This window comes from Manis pentadactyla, chromosome 12, assembly GCF_030020395.1.
Source record: "Manis pentadactyla isolate mManPen7 chromosome 12, mManPen7.hap1, whole genome shotgun sequence".
Taxonomy (NCBI): Eukaryota; Metazoa; Chordata; class Mammalia; order Pholidota; family Manidae; genus Manis; species Manis pentadactyla.
Window position 1 is genome coordinate 60,560,764 of NC_080030.1, and position 20,328 is coordinate 60,581,091.

Here is a 20,328-nt window from a genome sequence, read left to right on the forward strand (position 1 = left end):
CCAATTTGATGGCATATAATTTTCCATAGCAATCTCATATAATTGCATTTCTGTGTGTCAGTTGTAACAACTCTTTCATTCATTACTTTACTTGAGTCCTCTTTTCTTAGAGTAGCTAATAGCTTTATTTATCTTTTCAAAGAACCAGCTCTTATTTCATTGATCTTTTGTAATTTTTTCCTCCATTCCATTTATTTCCAATCTGATCTTTCTCATTTCCTTTCTCCTGTTTTCAGACTTTGATCTTCTTTTTCTAGTTCCTTTAGGTGTAAGATTAGATTACTTGAGATATCTTGTTTCTTGAGGGTGGCCTGTATCACTATAAACTTCCCTTTTAGGACTGCTTTTCTGCATCATCAAATTTTGAACCATTGTATTTCTATTTTCTTTATTCTCCAAATACTTTTTGATTTCTGGTTTGATTTCTTCAATGACACATTGGTTGTTAGTTGCATGCTGTTTAATGTCTATGTGTTTGTTTTTTCCAGTTTTTTTCCTTGTAACTGGTTTCCAGTTTCATACTGTTGTGGTTGAAAAAAATGCTAGATATGTTTCAATCTTCTTAAGTTTATTGAAACTTGTTTTATTGTCTAACAACTGATCTATCCTGGATAAATGTCCTGTGTACACTTGAAAAGAATGTGTATTCTGGTTTTGGATTTAGTGTTCCATATATATCTGTTAAGTCCTTGTGGTCTAATGTGTTATTCAAAACCTCTGTTTCTTTGATTTTCTATGTGGATGATCTATTGAATGTTGTAAGTGGGGTGTAAAAATCTCCTATCCTTATTATATTACAATATCTCCCTGTATGTCTGTTAACATTTCCTTTATGTATCAAGATGCTTTTCTGTTGGGAGTATAGATATTTATAATTGTTGTATCTTCTTGCTGGATTGAGCCCTTACTCATTATATAATGTCCTTTTTTTTGTCTCTTATTAGTCTTTGTTTTAAAATCTATTTTGTCTGATACAATTATTGTTACTCCAGCTTTTGTTTATTTCTATTTGTATGGAATATTTTTTTCCATCCCTTCAGTTTCAGTCTGTGTTTGTATTTAGGTCCTGAATTGAGTCTCTTGTAGGCAGCAAATGGATGGGTCATGTTATTTTTTATCTATTCAGTCACCTATATCTTTTATTGGAGTATTCAGGTCCATTTACATTTAAAGTAATTATCAGTAGGTATGTACTTATTGCCATTTTTTAAAATGTTTCCTGGGTGTTTTTATCATTCTTTACTGATCCTTCTTTTCTCGCTCTCTTCTCTTGTGTGTGATGACTATTTTTAGTGTTCTGATTGGATTCCCTTCTCTTTATTTTATTGTGTATCTGTTACAGGATTTTGGCTTGTGGTTACCGAGGGGGTCATATATGATATCCTACATATTTTTTACATATATCCTCTTTGTTAAGCTGATGGTAACTTAAGGTCCAGTGCATTCTAACAGCACTACACTTTTAACTCCCCCTCCTCCACATTTTATGTATATGAAATGTTCTTTTACACCTTTTTATTTAGCTATTCCCTTAAGTCATTCTAGATATAACTGATTTTTGTCTTTTTGACATTCATAAAACTTTTAAGCAGTTGACCTTTTCTATATGTTCACTTTTACCAATGAGATTCTTATCATAATTATATTGCCTCTAGTTATGGCCTTTTCTTTTTTGCTTAAAGAAGTCCCTTCACCATTTCTTTCTTAGGTGGTTTAGTGGTGGTGAACTGTTTTAAATTATATTTATCTGTGAAGCTCTTTAATTCTCCTTCAATTATGAATAATCCCCTTGTTAGGTAAGACTATTTTTTGGTTGTGATTTTTTTTCCCTTCAGCACTTTGCATATATACTGCCACTCCTTTCTGGCCTGTACCGTTCTGGCTGACAACCTTATGGAGTTCCCTTGTTTTTAACTTGTTACTTTTCTCTTCCTGATTTTAAGATGCCCTTTTTATCTTTAAACTTTGCCATATTAATTATTGTGTGTCTTGGTGTAGACCTCTTTGGGTTCATTTTGTTTGGGGCTTTCTCTGTTTAATAGACCTAGATAACTGTTTCCTTACCCAGCTTAGGGATATTTTCAGCTATTATTTATTTAAATAAATTTTCCACCCCTTTCACTCTTCTCCTTCTGGTAGATTCTTAAAATGTGAATGTTAAGATGTTTGCTATTGCACAATTCTCTTAACCTACCCTAATTTCTTTCTATTCTTTTTCTTTATGCTGCTCAGGTTCAGTGCTTTCCATTACTCTGTCTTCCAAGTCACTGATCTATTCTTCTGCATCCTCTAATTTGTTGTTGATTCCTCCCAGTGTATTTTTCATTTCATTTATTGTACTTTCCATCTTTGTTTCTTTTTTAGATTTTCTATCTCTTTGTTGAAGTCCTCAGTGAGCTCATTCATTCATCTTTCAAGTATGGTGAGTATCTTTTTAACCACTGTTTTGAACTCAGGAAGTGTATTGGTTATTTCTATTTCATTTAGTGCTTTTTTTTCCCTTAAGTTTTATCTTCTTCTATACTTTGGAGTATATTCCTCTGTCTCCTCATTTGTTTGGCTTTCTATGCTTGATTTTATGAATTAGTCAAAAAGGATACCTTTCCCAATGTTGAAAGAAAGAGTGGCCCTGTGTAGGAAGGTCCCCTTGGTAGAACCCATGTGTCTAGCAGTTTTGGCTGGCTAGAGATTGAGAGGGCATGAGATGGGCTTGTCCCAATGCCAGAGCTCCCAGGACATGGTCTGAGGGGCCTGGTTGAAGGGACTTCTGGATGGGCACCAGTGGGGTCCACACAGGCAAGGTGGTGGTAGGCTGGTGTTCTGCTCCAGTGATCTCTCGAGCACTGGTCAGGTCTGTGTTGGTGTGGAGTGGGGGGCCTGTAGTGAACCAGGGACACACTCTGGGTATATCCCCTGGGTTGGCATGGACCCAGTGCTGGTGGTGATAGTGTGTAGGAGGGAGGAGGAGGATTCAGGCTCTTTCTGCAGCGCTATCTTTTCCTCATCCCTCTTTCATCTTAGAATTTGGACAAACTTTGTTCATACAAACTTATGAGTCATTTTGGAATATGGATTTTGCATGGGACAAATTTAGCCAATACCTGATTCAGGGAATTCTGCTTGGGTCCAGAACAACATTCTTGGGATTACTTTGGAAAACTTAACTAATGTGGGACTTTAAGCACACCATCAAATCTCTTTGGGTACCCTCCAGTTCATCCCATAAAATATAACAGAGACAGTAGAAGCCCAGGAGTTATCAGCGTTAGTCACCTTTTAGACTCAACTGGAAATGTATAGGAAATGCTGATGCCAAGGCCATACCCAGATATTATTTAAGGCCTGGGGTGATAATGAGATGTAGGTTTTTTTTTTCTCCTTTAAGTAGTACCAAAGGCAATTTTAATGTCTAGCTAAAGTTGGAATCACTGTATTTATTGATCTCAAAGGGCCCTCCCAACTCTACCATTCTAAGATACTAACTACAAATTGACTTCATCAGGGCTTGGCTCCAGTAAGAGTGCCAATTAAGTACCTTTGCTCTCAAATCTGTTGTTTCCTTCTGTTCAGGATTCAAGAAAGACAGACATTAGTTTTAAATTAGAAACTTTTAGCATCTTTATGCCTGCTTATTCATTCATTATCTAGAATAAGCCCAAAAGCCATGTTAGTGTTCAGTGCAGAAGCAATGTCTTCACTTTCAAAACACATTTGTTTTCAGAGGTTTATTGCTTAAACTTTGGTCAAAAGGCACTAACTAGATTCAGTATCATTATATATATATATATATATATATATATATATATATATATATATATATTATGTATGAGGAAATGGCCAAGAGAAAGTTAACAGTAGAATTCTCAAATGACTCTACAACTCTTTGTTGGCATAGTAGATAATTTATTTCTTTGGAACAACAGTTCTCGTCCTTGATGGCCCTTTAGCATTGCCTGGGAAGCTTTTTAAAAATCTTTATGCCCAGGCTACATTCTAGACCAAATCAGAATCACTGGGCCAGGCACCAGTTTTTTTTAAAGCTTCTCCACTAATTCCAAAATAGAGCCATGGGATAATTGCTTGCTCTAGAATGAAGTTGTATGGACAAATTGTATCAGGCAACTGGTCGATGATGAAATGCTGAGTGTGTCAGCCATCTCCCTGATAAGGAATGGCCTCTTCCTTCAACCATGAATAATACTGTCAGAAAGGATTACTCTTCTTTTGCTAAAATTACCATTGTGAGGGAAGTTATTCTCTTAAATGTTCTGCATTTATTAACTACAAGTATTTCTACTGAAGATGGCAAATAAAGCATTTCCTTCTTGCACAGACAAATGAAATCTAGGTGAGTTTCTCACAGAGCCCTTTGAAGATGATTGAAACAGTGGGAAAAGAACAAAATACATATTTCTTGGGAAATGAGCTTTTTAGGTCAAATTACAACTCAAAAAGATTCAATGATGTATGTCTTTTAAGTTTCTGATTATTGTTTCCTGGTAAAAATGTACTTTAGCATTATTTCCTCTGTGATTGTGTTGTGATAGTCACTAAAAACTTAAGAGTATCACTGTAGTATCAAGTGTGTGCTTAATTGTAATTCTGGAGCTTGGTTCTGGTGTCTCTCCAAAGCCTATAAATCATTATCAAACAAGAAAATCAAATAATTAAGCTCTCGGGCCTGAATCTGATCTATACTCTCTTCCTTCAGCATAAAAAGGTATTCACTCATATGGCTAGTTAAACTCTCTAATAATGAACCTGGCTCAGGAAAATGACCTGTTAATGCTTTCACAAACATTAGAAGTAAAGGAACTGATTTCCTCTTTATCAAACATGACAAATCTGTTGTTTTCAGTGGCCTGGACAGAAAGCCAAAACTGACTTACAAGAAAAAGGATGATATAATTATTAAAAGGAGTTTGTAGGGAAAAAAAAAATAGTTGGCTTCACAAATTACATCTGAGCTCTTCTTGAGATGACCCCAGGGCATGTTGCAAATTCAACAACTTATGATTAGTTTCTTTTTATCCTTAAAAGTCACACAAAACAAACAGCATTTAGAATGGAATAATTGGTTTAATATTCATGGACTTGAGAAAGAACATGAATTAAAATTCAGTCTAGGATCTGACTTAGCACCGGCTGAATACAGAAAGAATTACATGCACAAATTAGTTTTCATAAAATACACAGGTAAGATATAATTGTTTTGCTTGATATACTTGTTTTGAAGGACCCTTGTTGGGGTTAAATTTATTTGTTGGCTGGGCATGATACAGGTTGAACACCCTTTAGTTCCAGGGCCTTTGCAAAATTGACCTCCAGAGGCTTGCCTGTGCCTTTGGTGAGCTTCAGGGATCGGATGCATCCTCGGAATGGAATGTTGGTTGTCAGACCAAATTGGTTGAGGCCATCTGAAAAACAAAGCAAAGGGCGCTCAGGTTTGAAATGCAGCTACTAATGTTTTAAAGTTAGCTGTTAGCTTGAGCTGAAATTGGAAGGCGATTTTATGTAAAGGTAGTTTGTTCTTAGCTTTGCTAACAGTGAAGCTTGTGGAGAAAATGTTATGTATTATGAAACGTGGTGACATCTAGAAGTCTACATTTTAAGACTGAACAAAGAATTTGATTTGCAATGAAAGAGTTTACAGTTGTGACTGTAGGGGCCAAGGACAGGCTGTCCCAAGGTGTGCTGCTCTGGCATGCACATTATGTGGGAGCTGAAAACAATCGAAGCCCGAAAGACTCAGGATTTAGATAGAGGACCTGCTCTGGGAAGAGAGCTATCATCATAGATAACTATGTTACGATATGAACTGGGTAGACAAGGAGGAAGGTGACCAAGTCTGCTAAAATTCCTTTCTGTGTTCCATTGTTTCTGTGTGGCCCAACAAATATTTGTTTACTAAATATTTACTCATTCATATTCCTATGAATTGCTTCCCTTTTCCTTTGACGTCTCAGACTCCTACACCCTTCTTAATTCAGGATAACATATACTTCATTGTACCTGATTGTCTTAGGGATCCCTAGTCTGTGGCTTCCCTGTATGTATGTAATTAAACTCTTTTTTTTCTCCCATTAATCTGCCTCATGTCAACTTGACTCAGACCAACTAGAAGAACCTTGAAAGGTAGAGGAAAATTCTTCTTTCCCAACAGTTGGTGCAGTCGGCAGGATACATTAATTTGTTGGACAGTGCTTGCTTTGAGGCTGCTGCTGCTGAGAGATTCTGGGACACTTGATGGACAGCTAGCAGAAGGAAAGATTTCTTACCATGTCAGCCTCCTTGAGTTTCCGTCTGTATGGTTCAGTGGAGTAAGATTGGTGATAGTCCTTTTTCTCTCGTTCTGAATTTAGATTAGCAGGAGAAAATGCTAGTGGAACTAGTTCCTTGGGCTTAGTGACTCTTGACATATTTGGCTGAGTACTCTTGGTTTTGCTGATCTATTTCTTCCCAGAGATGGTCTTTGTTTTTGTCTTTGTTTGTCATGTTGTCATAAAGAGGAAAACTATAGGGAAAGAGTGTGGGCATAGGCCCTGAAGCTTGCTGCTTGAGCTGGCCTCACAGACTGTTGTCTATGTAAGCAAACTTTGCTGTGGGTAAATGTGTACATGAGATAAAAGCTTTTGCTAAGAGACATCTTGGAAGCCAGAGCCACAAAATTGGTGAGAACAGTTGAGCACTTAAAGGCTATTACAACCTCTAGAAAACTCCCATGCAACAAGGTACATTGTAAAACACTAAACAGTCCCCAAACCTGTGACACGTCCCTTGTAGGGCTTCCAAGAAGGCCCAAGGCTTAGCTAAAGCTGTTAATAAAATACATATAAGTTTTCCTTTGTCCTGTTGTCTTGAGAGCTTAGCTTTGGGACCAGTGAGAATATTCTCCCTGGTTTCCACCACCTGGAGGACGCACGTACCATTGGGCATCTGGTGGGCAGGCCAATAGGCTATGCATCTGATAGTCCCTGTTCTTTATCCAACTGCGCTCACTCTCTGGGGAGTTTGTCATAAGAGGCTCCAGACTTTGTTGCTTGTTATTGCTGGAAAAGTCCCATTCCAGTAGTGTCTGCCCAGTATCACAGATGAGCAAGTCTGTGACTGGAAATGTCTCATCTTTTCATGGGAGACTGGAGACGCTGTTGTCATTACACTGTCCTTAGCACCTTCGCATGAAGGCCTTTGCTGTCCTAGACTATGGCATGAACTTTTTCGATCATGAGGGCTGCACCATCTAAGGATGCCTCTTGCATCCTTGGTTTAAGCCAGAAAAGTTGCCAGGAAACACTTATTGGTTTGATTGCTATTAAGATCCTCCTCATCAATGGCCAGAGAATGGATACTTTAATTGGCTATATTTGAAGAAAAAAAATTTTTATGAGAGCTCTCAATTGTCTTATTAGTATAATGGCCAGCCTCAGAGATTCCCTTGACAAGATAAAAGAACTGAAATTAGGCTTAAAGCAAAAATTATCACCACGTCCAACATAAATTTCCCTTCTTAAGATCTGGCCTCATCTGCCTGTTTAAACTTCCTTTCCCTATAGATTCATAAGAAAACTCCAACCTAATGTCTAGGCCTGCTCATGTAAATGCGGAAAACTGGAAATGAATTTAATGTTTGGCGGTAAAGCCTGCTTTGCTCCCACATTCCAGGGCTCTGCCAGATTCAGGTATTCCTATGTGATGCCCTTTGCAGATATTTCTTAGACCCTCGTCCACCAAGAAAATTTTTTTTGTCCGTATGACCAGTAGCAGCAGATCTTTTAAACTGTAAAGTCCTTTAACTTCCAATTTCAGAATTTCTTACCAAATTAAGAGAGGAATTAGAGTAGTGGCCATTCATAACCCCTCGCAAAAGGAACAGTTGATCCAAAGTTCTATCAGGCCCTCCCACAAATGATCAATACAGGCCAATGTTCCAGGACTAACAGAGAAGGAAAATGGGATTTCATGATGCCCCTTCCTTTACAAATCCACACCCATTGGTTATTGATCCAAGTTGTAGATTCCTTCTTTGGTTATCTTTGGGAGTGACTCTAGATCTTTGAAACCTGACAAGACGTTTAGAATGATTTAGTAACTTTAAGAAACACTTGTTGGCCAGATTGGAATCTGATAGCCTAAAAAAATTTTCTTTCAGTATCTTTCTCCCCTAAAGCTAAATGTACCCCGAAGGAAAGAAAAACATTTCAACATAGGTGGGTGCCTATGTCAGTCCTTATTATGCAAATCAAGTCTTCAAGTGATGAAAACTGATCTAGAAGCAATTTAAAGGCCGCCTATCTCTACCAATCCCCTGACCTTGCCTATTTATCTTAAAATGCTTGTAAGAGATTATAAAAGATTAAGACATTTGAAAACAGGCTTGTCTTGGACTTGAGCAAAGGAAAAATAAGTCCTCTCAGGACTAAGCCTTGAAAGAAAACTTGGAAACTTTCTCTCTGCTTCTGTGATATAAATTTTCTACACACATCTTTTCTAGGATCTATTTTTTTTTTTAAATGCAAACTTTAGGGAAAATTTTCTCAGAATTAAAAAAAAAAAGAGGAGTTATTCAGAAATTGGGTAAATTAGTTCTCCACAAATATTAGTAATGATAAAATCTTTGTGTATTTGTTAGCTTATCTGTCTCAAGTCCATTTGATCCTTAGAAAAGCTAGAAGAACCTTGAAGGGTAGAGGAAAATTCTTCCTCCCTAATATAAAGCTATTAAATTTTATTTAATGAAGCAAAGCAATTGATCAAAACCTTTTCAGTACTGAATCAAGACATGGACTTTTAATGGGGACTTTATTGCTTTTTACATTATAAAACTAAATCGCAAAAGGTTAAGTTCTTTGAAAACTCATGTAAAATCTTTCTCTTGTTAAGGAGAGACTCCCTTCTTTCAGCAGGCCTACTAGGTGCTAACTAGGATCACATTTCATTGACCAAATGGAGAAATACATAATCTCCTCTGTAATACCTTGGGGTTTATCCTGATAAAAGCAGAAGAAGGTCTTTTTAAAACCCAGAAGCCACTTTGGAAAGGGTCCCTGGGTTGGTTCCCGGTACTCCTGTATCTTTTCCTCTGTCAACCTCTGATGAATGTAGGATTTACTTGTTTTGTTAAGCAAAGGAGCTTTACATAAATGGGGACAAAAGTTTCTCTTGCCAGAATGCTGAAAGATCATCCTAGGAGTCTGTATTATTATGGTTTTTATTAAGAGGCACTTGGCTGAGTTCTCACTAAGCCAGGCACTCCTGTTTATGGCACTTGAGGTAACTCTCTGTGGTTCACATGCTATATATAATGTGCTGGAAAAGGATTTTGAATATAGATTTATTGCTTTGGCTTCTTTGTAACATAAACTCTATAATAACCAAGGGGGAAATTAGCTATGTTTAACCCAATGATTTCCAGAACTTGAGGAAATAAGTTCCATAACATTTTATGATTCCTCTGGTATATTAATTTTTAAAAATCAGATACCACCTCTGGACCCAATTGCTGTTAAGTGTTTCATACCCTTTTATAAGCCACATTCATTTCCTCTAGCCTCCATCTCCCCATGAATGAAACTTTGGGGGCTATCATGAAAAATTCAGTCCCGTATGGTTTATATAAGTAGTAAGCACATTTTACACACTGGAAATTTCAGGTAAGGTGTTATTTATGGGAGCAGATTCCAAAGCTAGGAAGCAAGCAGACATTCTTGGACATATTAAAGAAATATAAATATTTTAAAAACCACTAACATAATAGAGTAAAGAAATCCTGTTGGGGTAGACAACACTTACCTGGGAAACCTCCAACAAACACAGGGTCATTCGTATCAGCTGATGTAGATGCTCGATTTGGGCTCTGGGCTTCCACCTGGTTCCCATCTACTGTCAGCTCAATGTGGTGTTTGATCTTGTTGGCTGTGACTTTATGCCATTGTCCATCACACAAATGCCCTGGGATCCCAGCATCATAGATAGCAGTGAATCGGCCAGCACCATTGTCCACATGAAACATAAGCTATAAAGTAGGGAATGGAAGTCACAGATGTCCACATTAGAAGGTTATTGTGATGGTTCACATAGTCAAGTCTCTAGGAAACACGTCTGTTGGAATAGTTTGAAATGAACATAACTGGGCATATTAGAAAAATTACCAATTTCATAACCAGGAATCACAAATTATGTTCTTTGCTTTTGAGCATTGTTGAGAGCAATAGGCAAGATGTATGAGGCTAGCAATAATTCTGCTTTCAGAAAATGTGAAATATAATTTGAGACCAGCTGACAAAAAAAGACCTAGTTATACACAGGGAAAAATTCTACCATAGGTCTTTATTTTATAGAGTATAAGAGTTCTTATGAAATGAAGCTTGTAGAATTTTCTTAAAAGATGATGTTTAAAGTAATTCATTAATTTGTCTTACAAACTCATTTTAAAGGATTATTAGTTTTTTTAATTTAAACTTTGATATTTTAATTGTACATATATTTTTTCCTTCATGGATTCCATTTTATATACATGATTGAGAGTTACATAAATTACTTTTCTGGGCAGGTTTCATGTCACAGGTGCCAATGACGTTGAGCCAGAAAGCCAGTTAAATTCTTAACCATGAAGTACTTAGATCAGAAGTTCTTGTCTAAATAAGAAAAATCTGTTTTTAGTAACATGGAATGGTTTCTGAAATTTGAGATGACAGAATTCTTTTGAAGCTGATGAAGAAAAGAAACATATTAAAATATTAACAATCAATCTGGCATATTTGACAAGGGAAAATAAGAGAAGTAGGGTTTTTTTAAAAAAGTGCAGGTAAATAGGTAAAAAGTTTATAAACTATATACAGTGTTTGTAAATATGAAAGATTTTACCCTATTTGGTGGAGTTTGTAACAGGAGTTTGCATTATAAATGGAACTTGGTAAGAAATCCACATGCATTGTAATGGAACTTGATACACTGACAAGTTGATAGTAACTGTAACGAGGTGATGAAATGAAACTTACTCCAAGTAGGGTGAAAACCAGTTCTGAAAATCTGGCAAAACTATTAAGTGTTGCTTATTCCCCTTTTTGCCTCTGTGGTCCTGGATCTTTTTGCTTCATTGCCTTTCAAGATGGTTTGAAGACAAGAGAGAAGAGGCAAAGGAAAGCACATTTTAAGTCACTAGGTGGTATTTCTTCTTGGGAGGCAACAGCCACCACCCTGAAAAGTTGAAGTATGATTCCTATTTTAATAGTCAAATAGGAAACATGAAATGTCTTTCTTTGCCTTCCTCTTTTTACCTGATCCCTCTGGTACAAAGTATATGCACAGTATATAACTGCAAGCAATACAGTAAGGGCTTGAGATCTAAACTTGTGTCCATTTTTAACACAATTAGCTTACTGTAGAATTAGACACAGAGATCAATGGAACAGAAAGAGTGCAGAAATAAGCCCAGATTTATATGGTCAACCTGTGCCAAAGGAGGCAAAAATCACACAATGGAGGAAAGACAGTTCCTTCAATAAATGGTGTTGGGATAACTGGACATCTCACTGCAGGTTGCTATTCATAGGCAGGCAGGGACTAAAGAGGTATTTAGAATCCACTGTAAGCAAATTGACAAAATATAAAATATAAATCTATTAAAATTTGCTTTTTTAAAAATGGCATCTGGATGCTTCTAAATAAAAAAACCAATAAGTCAGCTAGCCACCTTGACTTCTGAGAGGTGCCTATGCTGTTACAAGAGGCAAAGACTGGTTTTAGACAATACAGGACCCTTTTTTTCCCCCCACTGCAATCAGTTTCATAGATTGTATTCATAAATAGAAAAACCGCAAGCAATACAGTAAGGGCTTGAGATCTAAATTTGTGTCCATTTTTAACACAATTAGCTAACTGTAGAATTAGACACAGAGATCAATGGAACAGAAAGAGTGCAGAAATAAGCCCAACCTGTGCCAAAGGAGGCAAGAATCACACAATGGAGGAAAGACAGTTCCTTCAATAAATGGTGTTGGGATAACTGGACAGCCACAAGCAAAAGAATGAAACTGGATCACTGTTTTACGCCATACACAAAAATAACATGGATTAAAGAACTAAATATAAGAGCTGACTTATCATAAATCTCCTAGAGGAAAACATAGGCAGTAAACTCTTGAACATCAGCAATTTTCTTCTGGATCTGTCTCCCTGGGCAAGGGAAACCAAAAATAAACAAGTGGGACCACATCAAAAAGCCTCTGTCACAGCAAAGGAAACCTCAACAAACTGAAAAGGCAACCTACCTATGGAGCATATATCTGCAAATGATATATCTGGCAAGGGGCTAGTATCCAAAATACGTTAAGAACTTGGACAACACTAAAAAAAGCCCACCTAAATAATTTGATCAAAAAATGGGCAGAGATCCTGAATAGACATTTTCCCATGTCTATTCAGGCCAACAGACACATGAAAAAATGCTCAACATCACTAAATATCAGGTAAATGCAAATCAAACCCACAACATGATACCACCTCACATTAGATAGAATGGCTATTATCAAGTGTTGATGAGGATGTGGAGAAAAGGAAACCTTGGTATACTGCTGATGGAATTGCAAATTGGTATAGCACTGTGCAAAGGAGAATTGGATGTTTCTTAAAAAAAAAAAAAGAAAAATAGAAATACCATAGGACCCACTACTTCACACCTGAGGATTTACCTAAAGAAAACAAATTACTAATTTGAAAACACATATACACTCCTATGTTTACTGCAGCATTATTTACAATAGCAAGATATGGAGGCAATGTAATGGGTAAAAAAGAAGTGGTATATATATGCAATGGAGTATTACTCAGTCATAAAAAAGAAAAAGATTTTTGTCATTTGTGACAATCTGGATGGACCATGAGGGTATTATATTAAGTGAAATAAGTCACAGAGAGAAAGATAAATAGCATATAATTTCACTTATATGTGGAATCTAAAAAACAAAACAAACAAACACATAGGGATCAGGGATAGGTAACATAGGTAGATAAATAGGCAAATGATTTGGATAAAGTGGTACAACAGTCCCAATCATAAAATAATCATGGATGAAAGTACAGCATAGGGAATACAGTTAATAATATTGTAATATTCTTGTGTGTTGACAGATGATAACTACATTTATTGTGATGGCTATTTAGTAATGTATAATAGTCAAATCACTGTTGTACACCTGAAACCAATATATATTGTATATCAACTATATTTCATTTTTAAAAATCCCCCAAAACCCCAAAAACCAAACTTATAATGATTGACAGAAAAAGTGTGTTGAAAACATACATGAACTGAGATGACCCAGATGGATGAAAAGATACAATCTAGCTTTCTCCAACAAAGAATATAGTTAAGACTAGAAAATAGAGGTTTGCATATAAGCAACAACATCATGAAGAGATCAGAAATATTTACCCATTGCTCACCTTTTCATCAATCATTTCAAGACCCATTCCATCCATTTTTTGGCTGCTGATCCCCAGAAGAACTCCAGTGGTTCTGGTTGTGCGGAATTCAAATTCTACAAGAAGGTCCAATCCTACTTTGAACCCACCAACTGTAAAAAGATTTGTTTTTAAAATTGTGGATTAGAGTTTAGGGATTTAGTTTGTTAATTGAAATTTGTATAATGCAATGTTTTACTACATGTCAATTCAGATGTTAGCTGAATACAATAACTAAATTCTAGACTCCCATATGGCTCATATCTCTACCACTGTAGCACATAACACACTTTATAGTTATTGCTTATTTTTTTGGCTCTGCCTTTCCTCCTAAGAATGTAAGTTCTGTCAGGGCAACAACTTTGTTTATATTGCTTACCAGTTTATCCCTAAGCCTACCATAGTATCTGGCACACAGGAGATATTAAATATATATTTGTTTAATGAATAGATGAACATACTTTAGGATTGACTCAAAGAATGTTGGATTAAATCAAGCATTTCAGTGATTAGTCAGTAAAATTTTACTAGGCCACTCTAAGATCACTGTGGCACAATGATCTGAAAGGGGCTCAAATGCTCCCAGATGTTTTATTAAAAAAAAAAAAAAGGAATTGCAAGTACAATTTTGAAGGAGAAGATTCTGGGATATAAATAGAATTTTCTAGTTCATCCAGTTAAGTCTTTTTTCTATAACTTTACATAGTTGATGCATTGGTTTATATAATCTTTTAACGAGTATTTAACATATGCCAAAATGATCCATTAAGATCAGGTTGGACCACACAACTGCATGGAGTATTAGGGGAAGAACTCATGGAAATTTTCCCCATGCCTTTATTAGGCAATAAATAAATGCTACAATTGTCTTGAATGAAGAGTGGCACCTGTTATATGAAAGACTTTTTGTTGATGGGTCTGGATGGGTAAAGGTGGGTTTAGAGTAGATTTTAAGAGAAAAGAATAGAAGAAGCTAAATTGTTCTGCAAAATAAAACAGGAAGACTTAGTTTTGTTCCTGAAAGGGAGAAGAAAGGATGATGTGAGGCAGTTCAGCTGAAGGCAGAGGGAGTGAAGAGGTCAATAAAAACCACAGCGGTCAGATGGTTGGAAAGCTTTGAAGGACAAAGATGTCAGAGGTTTGAATTGAAGTTGTGTGCTTTCAAGCGATATGACTTCATCTGACCATCCATGTCTGATGTAGATCGTGTTACAGTGTGTTGAAGAGATGGCGGGAGTTGTTGGAAATTGGGGAAGTGGTGAATTTTCTGGTCCAATTTGATCCGGAAGCAAAAGAGCCCACGCAGGATGGGAGGTCAGTTTATAAACTGCATAGAAGCTGATGCTGCAGTTAGTCAGCAAACTTGAGCAAGAGAGTGCTAGTAGCCTCCTGTGAATTTGCAGACATCTTGGGTAAGGCTTTCCACTTTCAGAGCACGTGGAATTGGGGGCTCATCATAACCTCCCAGTGTTTCATTATTTAACATATCCTCTGTTTTTCTGTTTTCTGCTTCTGTGGAAGTGAAGTTTCCCACCTTTACTCTTTGAAAGCCCTGTCCTTTCACCTCTGAAGCACATTTGAGTGAGTTCCAACCTTCACTGTGAGTGTGCAACTCATCTTTTAAATCCTAGCTCAAATGCCAATTCTCCATAAAACTTTTCCTCATTTACAAAACCAGAATTAATCTTTCTTTTAAATATCCATAGAACCTTGCTTGTGTGTCTTTTATAGCTTTTAATCACGTTTACTTGCCTTGTGATTTTTGAGCATACAAAAGCTGATTTCCAGTCCATTTCCAATGATAACTTCTACAGATTGTGTGCGAATTTTTTTCTAACAAACAAATGAATATGTCCATAGTACTGATAGGACTAAATAGTCAATCTTAAAGTAAGTTATGTCAGAATTTTTTTTTTGTTATCAAGTAGAAGTTATCTCATATTGTCTTTTCAAAATATATATTCCTAATCAGTGACCCAGACCTGCACTGAAAACAGGGGCAAGTGTACTTAAAGCCACAGAAAGGTGCCAGTCATCATCACTATCAAAAAGAAATGGGCATCAGCATATGGACATTGTATATGGGAAGGGGACATCATGGAGTGGAATCTTGCAAGGAATTGAAGAGAGGAAGAAAGAATATGCTAGACAGGGAAAATTAGAAAGTAGATAAATTACATAGTATAAATATATGAACCTTCTTGCAGAATTTATTTTGCTTGCTAATATTGCTCTCCAGGGAGATGGAATAAACTCTCCAAATAGCCTTTTACTTTAGTTATTCTACTAGTTTGATCAAAATCTGATGCATTAAGAGGTTTTTTTTTATTACTTCTATATGTTTTAATTTCTGTTTAAATAAAGGATAGTACTGTAAAACCCCAGGAACTTTTATCTTTCCACACATGCAAGAAGTTAGTATTTGTATCTAATTAATATTCAACAAGAAGGAAATGGAAGTGACTCACCTGCTTTGGCAAAACCTGTTCCATCAAAATAGGTTCCTTTCTGAGCATTTGCAAAACATGTCCCAACATGGAAACTGGAGGTTGGCTGTTCAAGATCAGTAGGGGCTTCTGCCATCTGAAAATTCCTGATGCAGCCATCAATGCTGTAGGTCACCTAAATATTCAGGTCAGAAGAAACACATATCAGGTTTTAGCAGAATTTTGCCTTTATGTGGAATTCAATTATTTGTGGGGCACTGTGTGTGTGCAGTCACTGTCCAGTTGTCTTAAGGTGTCCCCAGATCTGCCTGGATCCACACTGTCACCCCAGGCTTCACAGCCTGTGTGCAGAGAAGCCTCTGCTGTCCCTCTCAGCTAGAATATATGCTTGTTTCTGACATTCTAAGCACTGTACACTATGTCTCCAACAGGGCCACTGGTTTGACAGGGCTATGGGCTGCATATGTGTATCATAATTTTTAATTAGTCTCTTATGCTTCTATTGATAGTTTATTATCCTTACTATATATACATTTTGTCATAATCTATGTTCAGATCTATGGGAAAAGAGAATTAGGTTTGGTTCAGTGCTTCTTCCTTATGAAAATCTAATGAAAGCAGAAGACATTCTCCTCAGACTATGCACAGACACAGAGAACTGGAAGATCTGCATGAAACATTTGGAGTTAAGGGGCTGCAGAAACATATCAATCGTACTCAGCTCCATTATATTTCATCTGGTTTTAGGGACACGAGTTAATCACTTTTGCACTCTCATCCCAGGGACTCTCCTGTGGACAGGCCTAGGCAGCACATCCAACAGCTTTGGAAGGACGGCCACATTGGTCATCCATGAGGGGAGTCAAATGCTGAGAATTACAACTGTAATGAACAACAGTCTCTGATGAAGAACAACCCTACATTATCATGTGTTCTAGTTCAGAAATGATCATGCTGATGGGTAGCACATTCTCTAAAAACACCGATTCCCCATGCTTCTTAAGGTAGTGCTTTCCAAAGTAAGCCAGGACACAGGATGTGACAAAAAAATTGTCAATATTGATTTACAAAATTGTGAGGATTCAAATCCTGAATCCAGCATGAGATAACTGTGCTCTAAGTACTGCATCTCATAATATTTCTAAATCTCTAGTCGTGAAACAATCCCATCATTATGGTCTTCCTTGTTGTCATGTCCAGTGTTTATTATTTGCTTAGTACTCCTCCAAGCACTGTAAGCATATGACCTCATTTATTCTTTACAGTGACCTCGTTTGTTTGGTATTATTATTAACCTATTTTGCAGAAGAGGGAAATCTGTCAAAAAAAGATTAACTTCTTAAGCTCACACAGCTGGACGATAGTTAATGCATATGTTCAAATTGAGGGTGTCTGGCTCCAGGGCCCATGCTCTGCTTAGTAATGTTGCCTCCCATTGTCTAGAAAACCTTTTGCCACTTCTCAGAAGACATGGTTTTCTGTTCATCCATAAGTGGTCATGGGCCAATGTGACCTAATAATTGAAATTACACACATGACTCAGGCAGTTATTTAGGCCCTAAAGCAACAAATTAGCACTTACTGGACCAATTCTTCGGGTAGTGTAGTTGACGGGTAACCCACCCACATACAGCATTCCTACAACATCAAGAATATCAGCTTTCTTGGGACTGAAGGTTCGGTTGGAGGCACCATCTACGTAAATAATTCCTTCCTGCTTAGTTCGCATAATCTTAATCTACACAGAGAAAGAGAGTCATTAATGCCAATTTTGAATACATTTCAAATATTTTGTGTATAAGACATACAAACCTTTAGGATATTCCTTAGGGAGAAAGCACAATATACTGAGTACCAAACATGTGTTAAGCACCCATAATATAAGTGAAATTAAACCTGTTTTACAGAATATCACAAACTCTGTCTTTTCCATTACTACCTTCTCCAAAAGAATACAAAATCTTCCTGGGTGACTTTTGCATGTTGTAAGGAACTTTGCAGATTGAAAGCCCTGTTATGAATTAAGTGGGGTGCAAAATTCATGTCCGCTTTTAAAAGTGCACTAGTTTGACTGAGCAAAGCCTAATCTCAACACAGTTTCAAAATGTGCTACATCCTTCTGCCTAACGGGCACGTCTCATGCAGAATTGAAGGAAGGGCAGCACATCCAGGCTGCCCTGCAGTGTCTGCAGCAGCTGATTAGTACAAAGTCAGGGAGGAAAGTGGAAAGCTGACTGATGCTGAAATTACAGCTGTGGAGCGAAATCTTATCTTCTGGGCCAGAGTGAAATAAGGGGTGGGAAGACTGGCTTGAGCATAAAAATCTTGAGTCTGAGTTTAGGAAAAGGAGCGTGTAACCCTATGAAATGCTCGAGTGCAGTAATGGTTTAAAAATGACTTTTCATGAGGATTAGGATAATTTAAGACCCCATTTTGCCCTTATCTATTCTGTTTTGGGAAGTAATTTTTTAAAACCTTCAAAAACAAAATCCTTCCATGATTTGGCTGCTTAGAATATTTAAGCTTTCTTCATCCCAGACTTTTTGTGGCCCAGCAATATGTCTTTTTCTCAAGTGTCGTATTTATTTTTCTATTAGCTAGAGATGAGAATAAACTTCATTGAGAGCTCCTTCATAAAGATCAGTATTTGTTAGGCATAAGCTCCCAAGCAAATACAAAGATTCCATTTCTTATTTCCAAGAGAATAAATTGGTTGACTTTGTGTTTTTATTTTTTCAGGCTCTTTAGCTTTCTATATGATATGACAAGTCAATGTTAATATATAAAACCCAATATCTAATAATATCATATTCTAAAAATTAAACATTTTATTGGTCTACCTAGGGAATCTTTACTTAATAGGCTACCACAGGTGCAGAAACAAATTCTGAGTGTTCATTTTATTCAGGCAGTATATTATCTATTTGCAGTTATGCCAAAGAGGACAGTAAGCTGGCAAATGAGTCTTCTGTGCCTGTAATGGTACCAGTTTCCAGGTGTAAGGCCAACATTTAAAAAATTGTTCCAAATGCCTGTTGGTGGAAATGATACCCAAGAGCCCTTTAAACATGATATAGCAGCTTCCCGGACTCTTGGTCTTCACAGTGGGATGGGGAGGAGTGGGTAAATCTTAGGGCCTATTCTAGTGTTGCCAGCTTTTTAGTGTGTCAAATATTATTTCATAAAAGAGAGGCCATTGTAACACCTTAAAAATAGGAAAATATAATCTCAGAATAAATATTATTCCTTTAAATAGAATACATAAGCTTTATGATGGACAGACTCTAGTCCCATGTTTCTCACTTAGAGTAGCGAAAATGTCTTCAACAACTCGTCCCTTGTTTGTGGACAGATGTCTGGGAATCGGAGCCGCACAGCCATGATGGGATCCTGTAGTACCATAGTGAGGCACGTAAGTGGTCAAATACTGACCCAGCTCTGATCCCTTTTTCCAAGTTTGGGCAGTTGCATGGTGTGCTTGCTTTATTTTTAGCCTCAGCCACATTCCAGTGGCACTGGAGTTGGCGTTTGCACTGGCAAAGTAGTACTGGCACCAGGGAAATGCCAATGGCTGCCACCTAGTATCCCCTTCATAGGGCACTGCTAGCATCCTGGCACCATTACCTTGTGCCACTGGCCATCATTGATTCTGCTGGGGATCATGGTGTTGGTGTCACCACTTCCCAAGTCATAACTGAAGTAGGGCAATCCATTCCTCAGCTGAACTGTAGCAAAATCAGCGTGATTGATCCGAGCCATGTAAAAAAGCAGGCCTGATTCAGCTTCGGTTCGCACTTCAAACTCAATTGTGAGACTGTGAAATAAAAGCATTTAAGGTAAAAGAGAAAAATTAGAGCATTCTTATTATAAGATAGAGTTACCTCTGATCATGGGTGGGTGTGTTTTCATAAAGGACATTAAAACTTCCTCTGAGATGAGGACTTCCCACCTCTGCTGATTTTCTAAACTGGATTCCTCAGAATCAGATGAATATAGTTCTGTTCTGGACTGTATGCAGTGAAATTAAAAGAGCTTATCTCATTAATGAATAAATGTAACTGATTAAACTTGAATAAATGCAAATATTCAGTACTTCCATTTTATCGGTCTTGTCCAATATCTCAGAATTATACATACCGGTTTTTAACTTTGGTGTCGTCAAATGCAATTGCAATATGACTGTTTCTGGAAAGGCCAAACTGTTTGCTTCCTATCAAAAGAGCTGGTTCTGAATCTGCAGCACAAGGACCCTGTAAAATGCCATGAAGAGAAAGGAGAGTATGGGCTCTGTTCTTTAAAAATGTAATGCTGCTATCTAATTGTTTCTTCTTTTTTAGCTCAATGTCTTGTAATCTTATGTAAGTTCCTTAAAAAGAAAAACTGATATTCATCTCTGTATTCTGCTACATAATAGATGCTT

The 20,328-nt window shown here is 37.0% G+C and overlaps 1 protein-coding gene across 3 annotated transcripts in view; it reads right to left on the reverse strand.

The window, feature by feature from the left end:
* Nucleotides 1-5,059: 5,059 nt before the first annotated feature.
* LAMA2 (laminin subunit alpha 2) overlaps nucleotides 5,060-20,328 on the reverse strand; it is a 631,935-nt gene continuing 616,666 nt past the window's right edge. For all 3 annotated transcript variants that reach the window (XM_057489270.1, XM_057489268.1, XM_057489269.1), the window contains 7 exons: nucleotides 20,046-20,158; nucleotides 19,533-19,722; nucleotides 17,491-17,646; nucleotides 15,930-16,083; nucleotides 13,444-13,574; nucleotides 9,790-10,012; nucleotides 5,060-5,417 (listed from right to left, as the gene is read on the reverse strand). In XM_057489270.1, coding sequence (XP_057345253.1) covers nucleotides 5,257-5,417; nucleotides 9,790-10,012; nucleotides 13,444-13,574; nucleotides 15,930-16,083; nucleotides 17,491-17,646; nucleotides 19,533-19,722; nucleotides 20,046-20,158 — 1,128 coding nt within the window. In that variant the 3' untranslated portion in view covers nucleotides 5,060-5,256. The remainder of the gene's footprint in view (nucleotides 5,418-9,789; nucleotides 10,013-13,443; nucleotides 13,575-15,929; nucleotides 16,084-17,490; nucleotides 17,647-19,532; nucleotides 19,723-20,045; nucleotides 20,159-20,328) is intronic.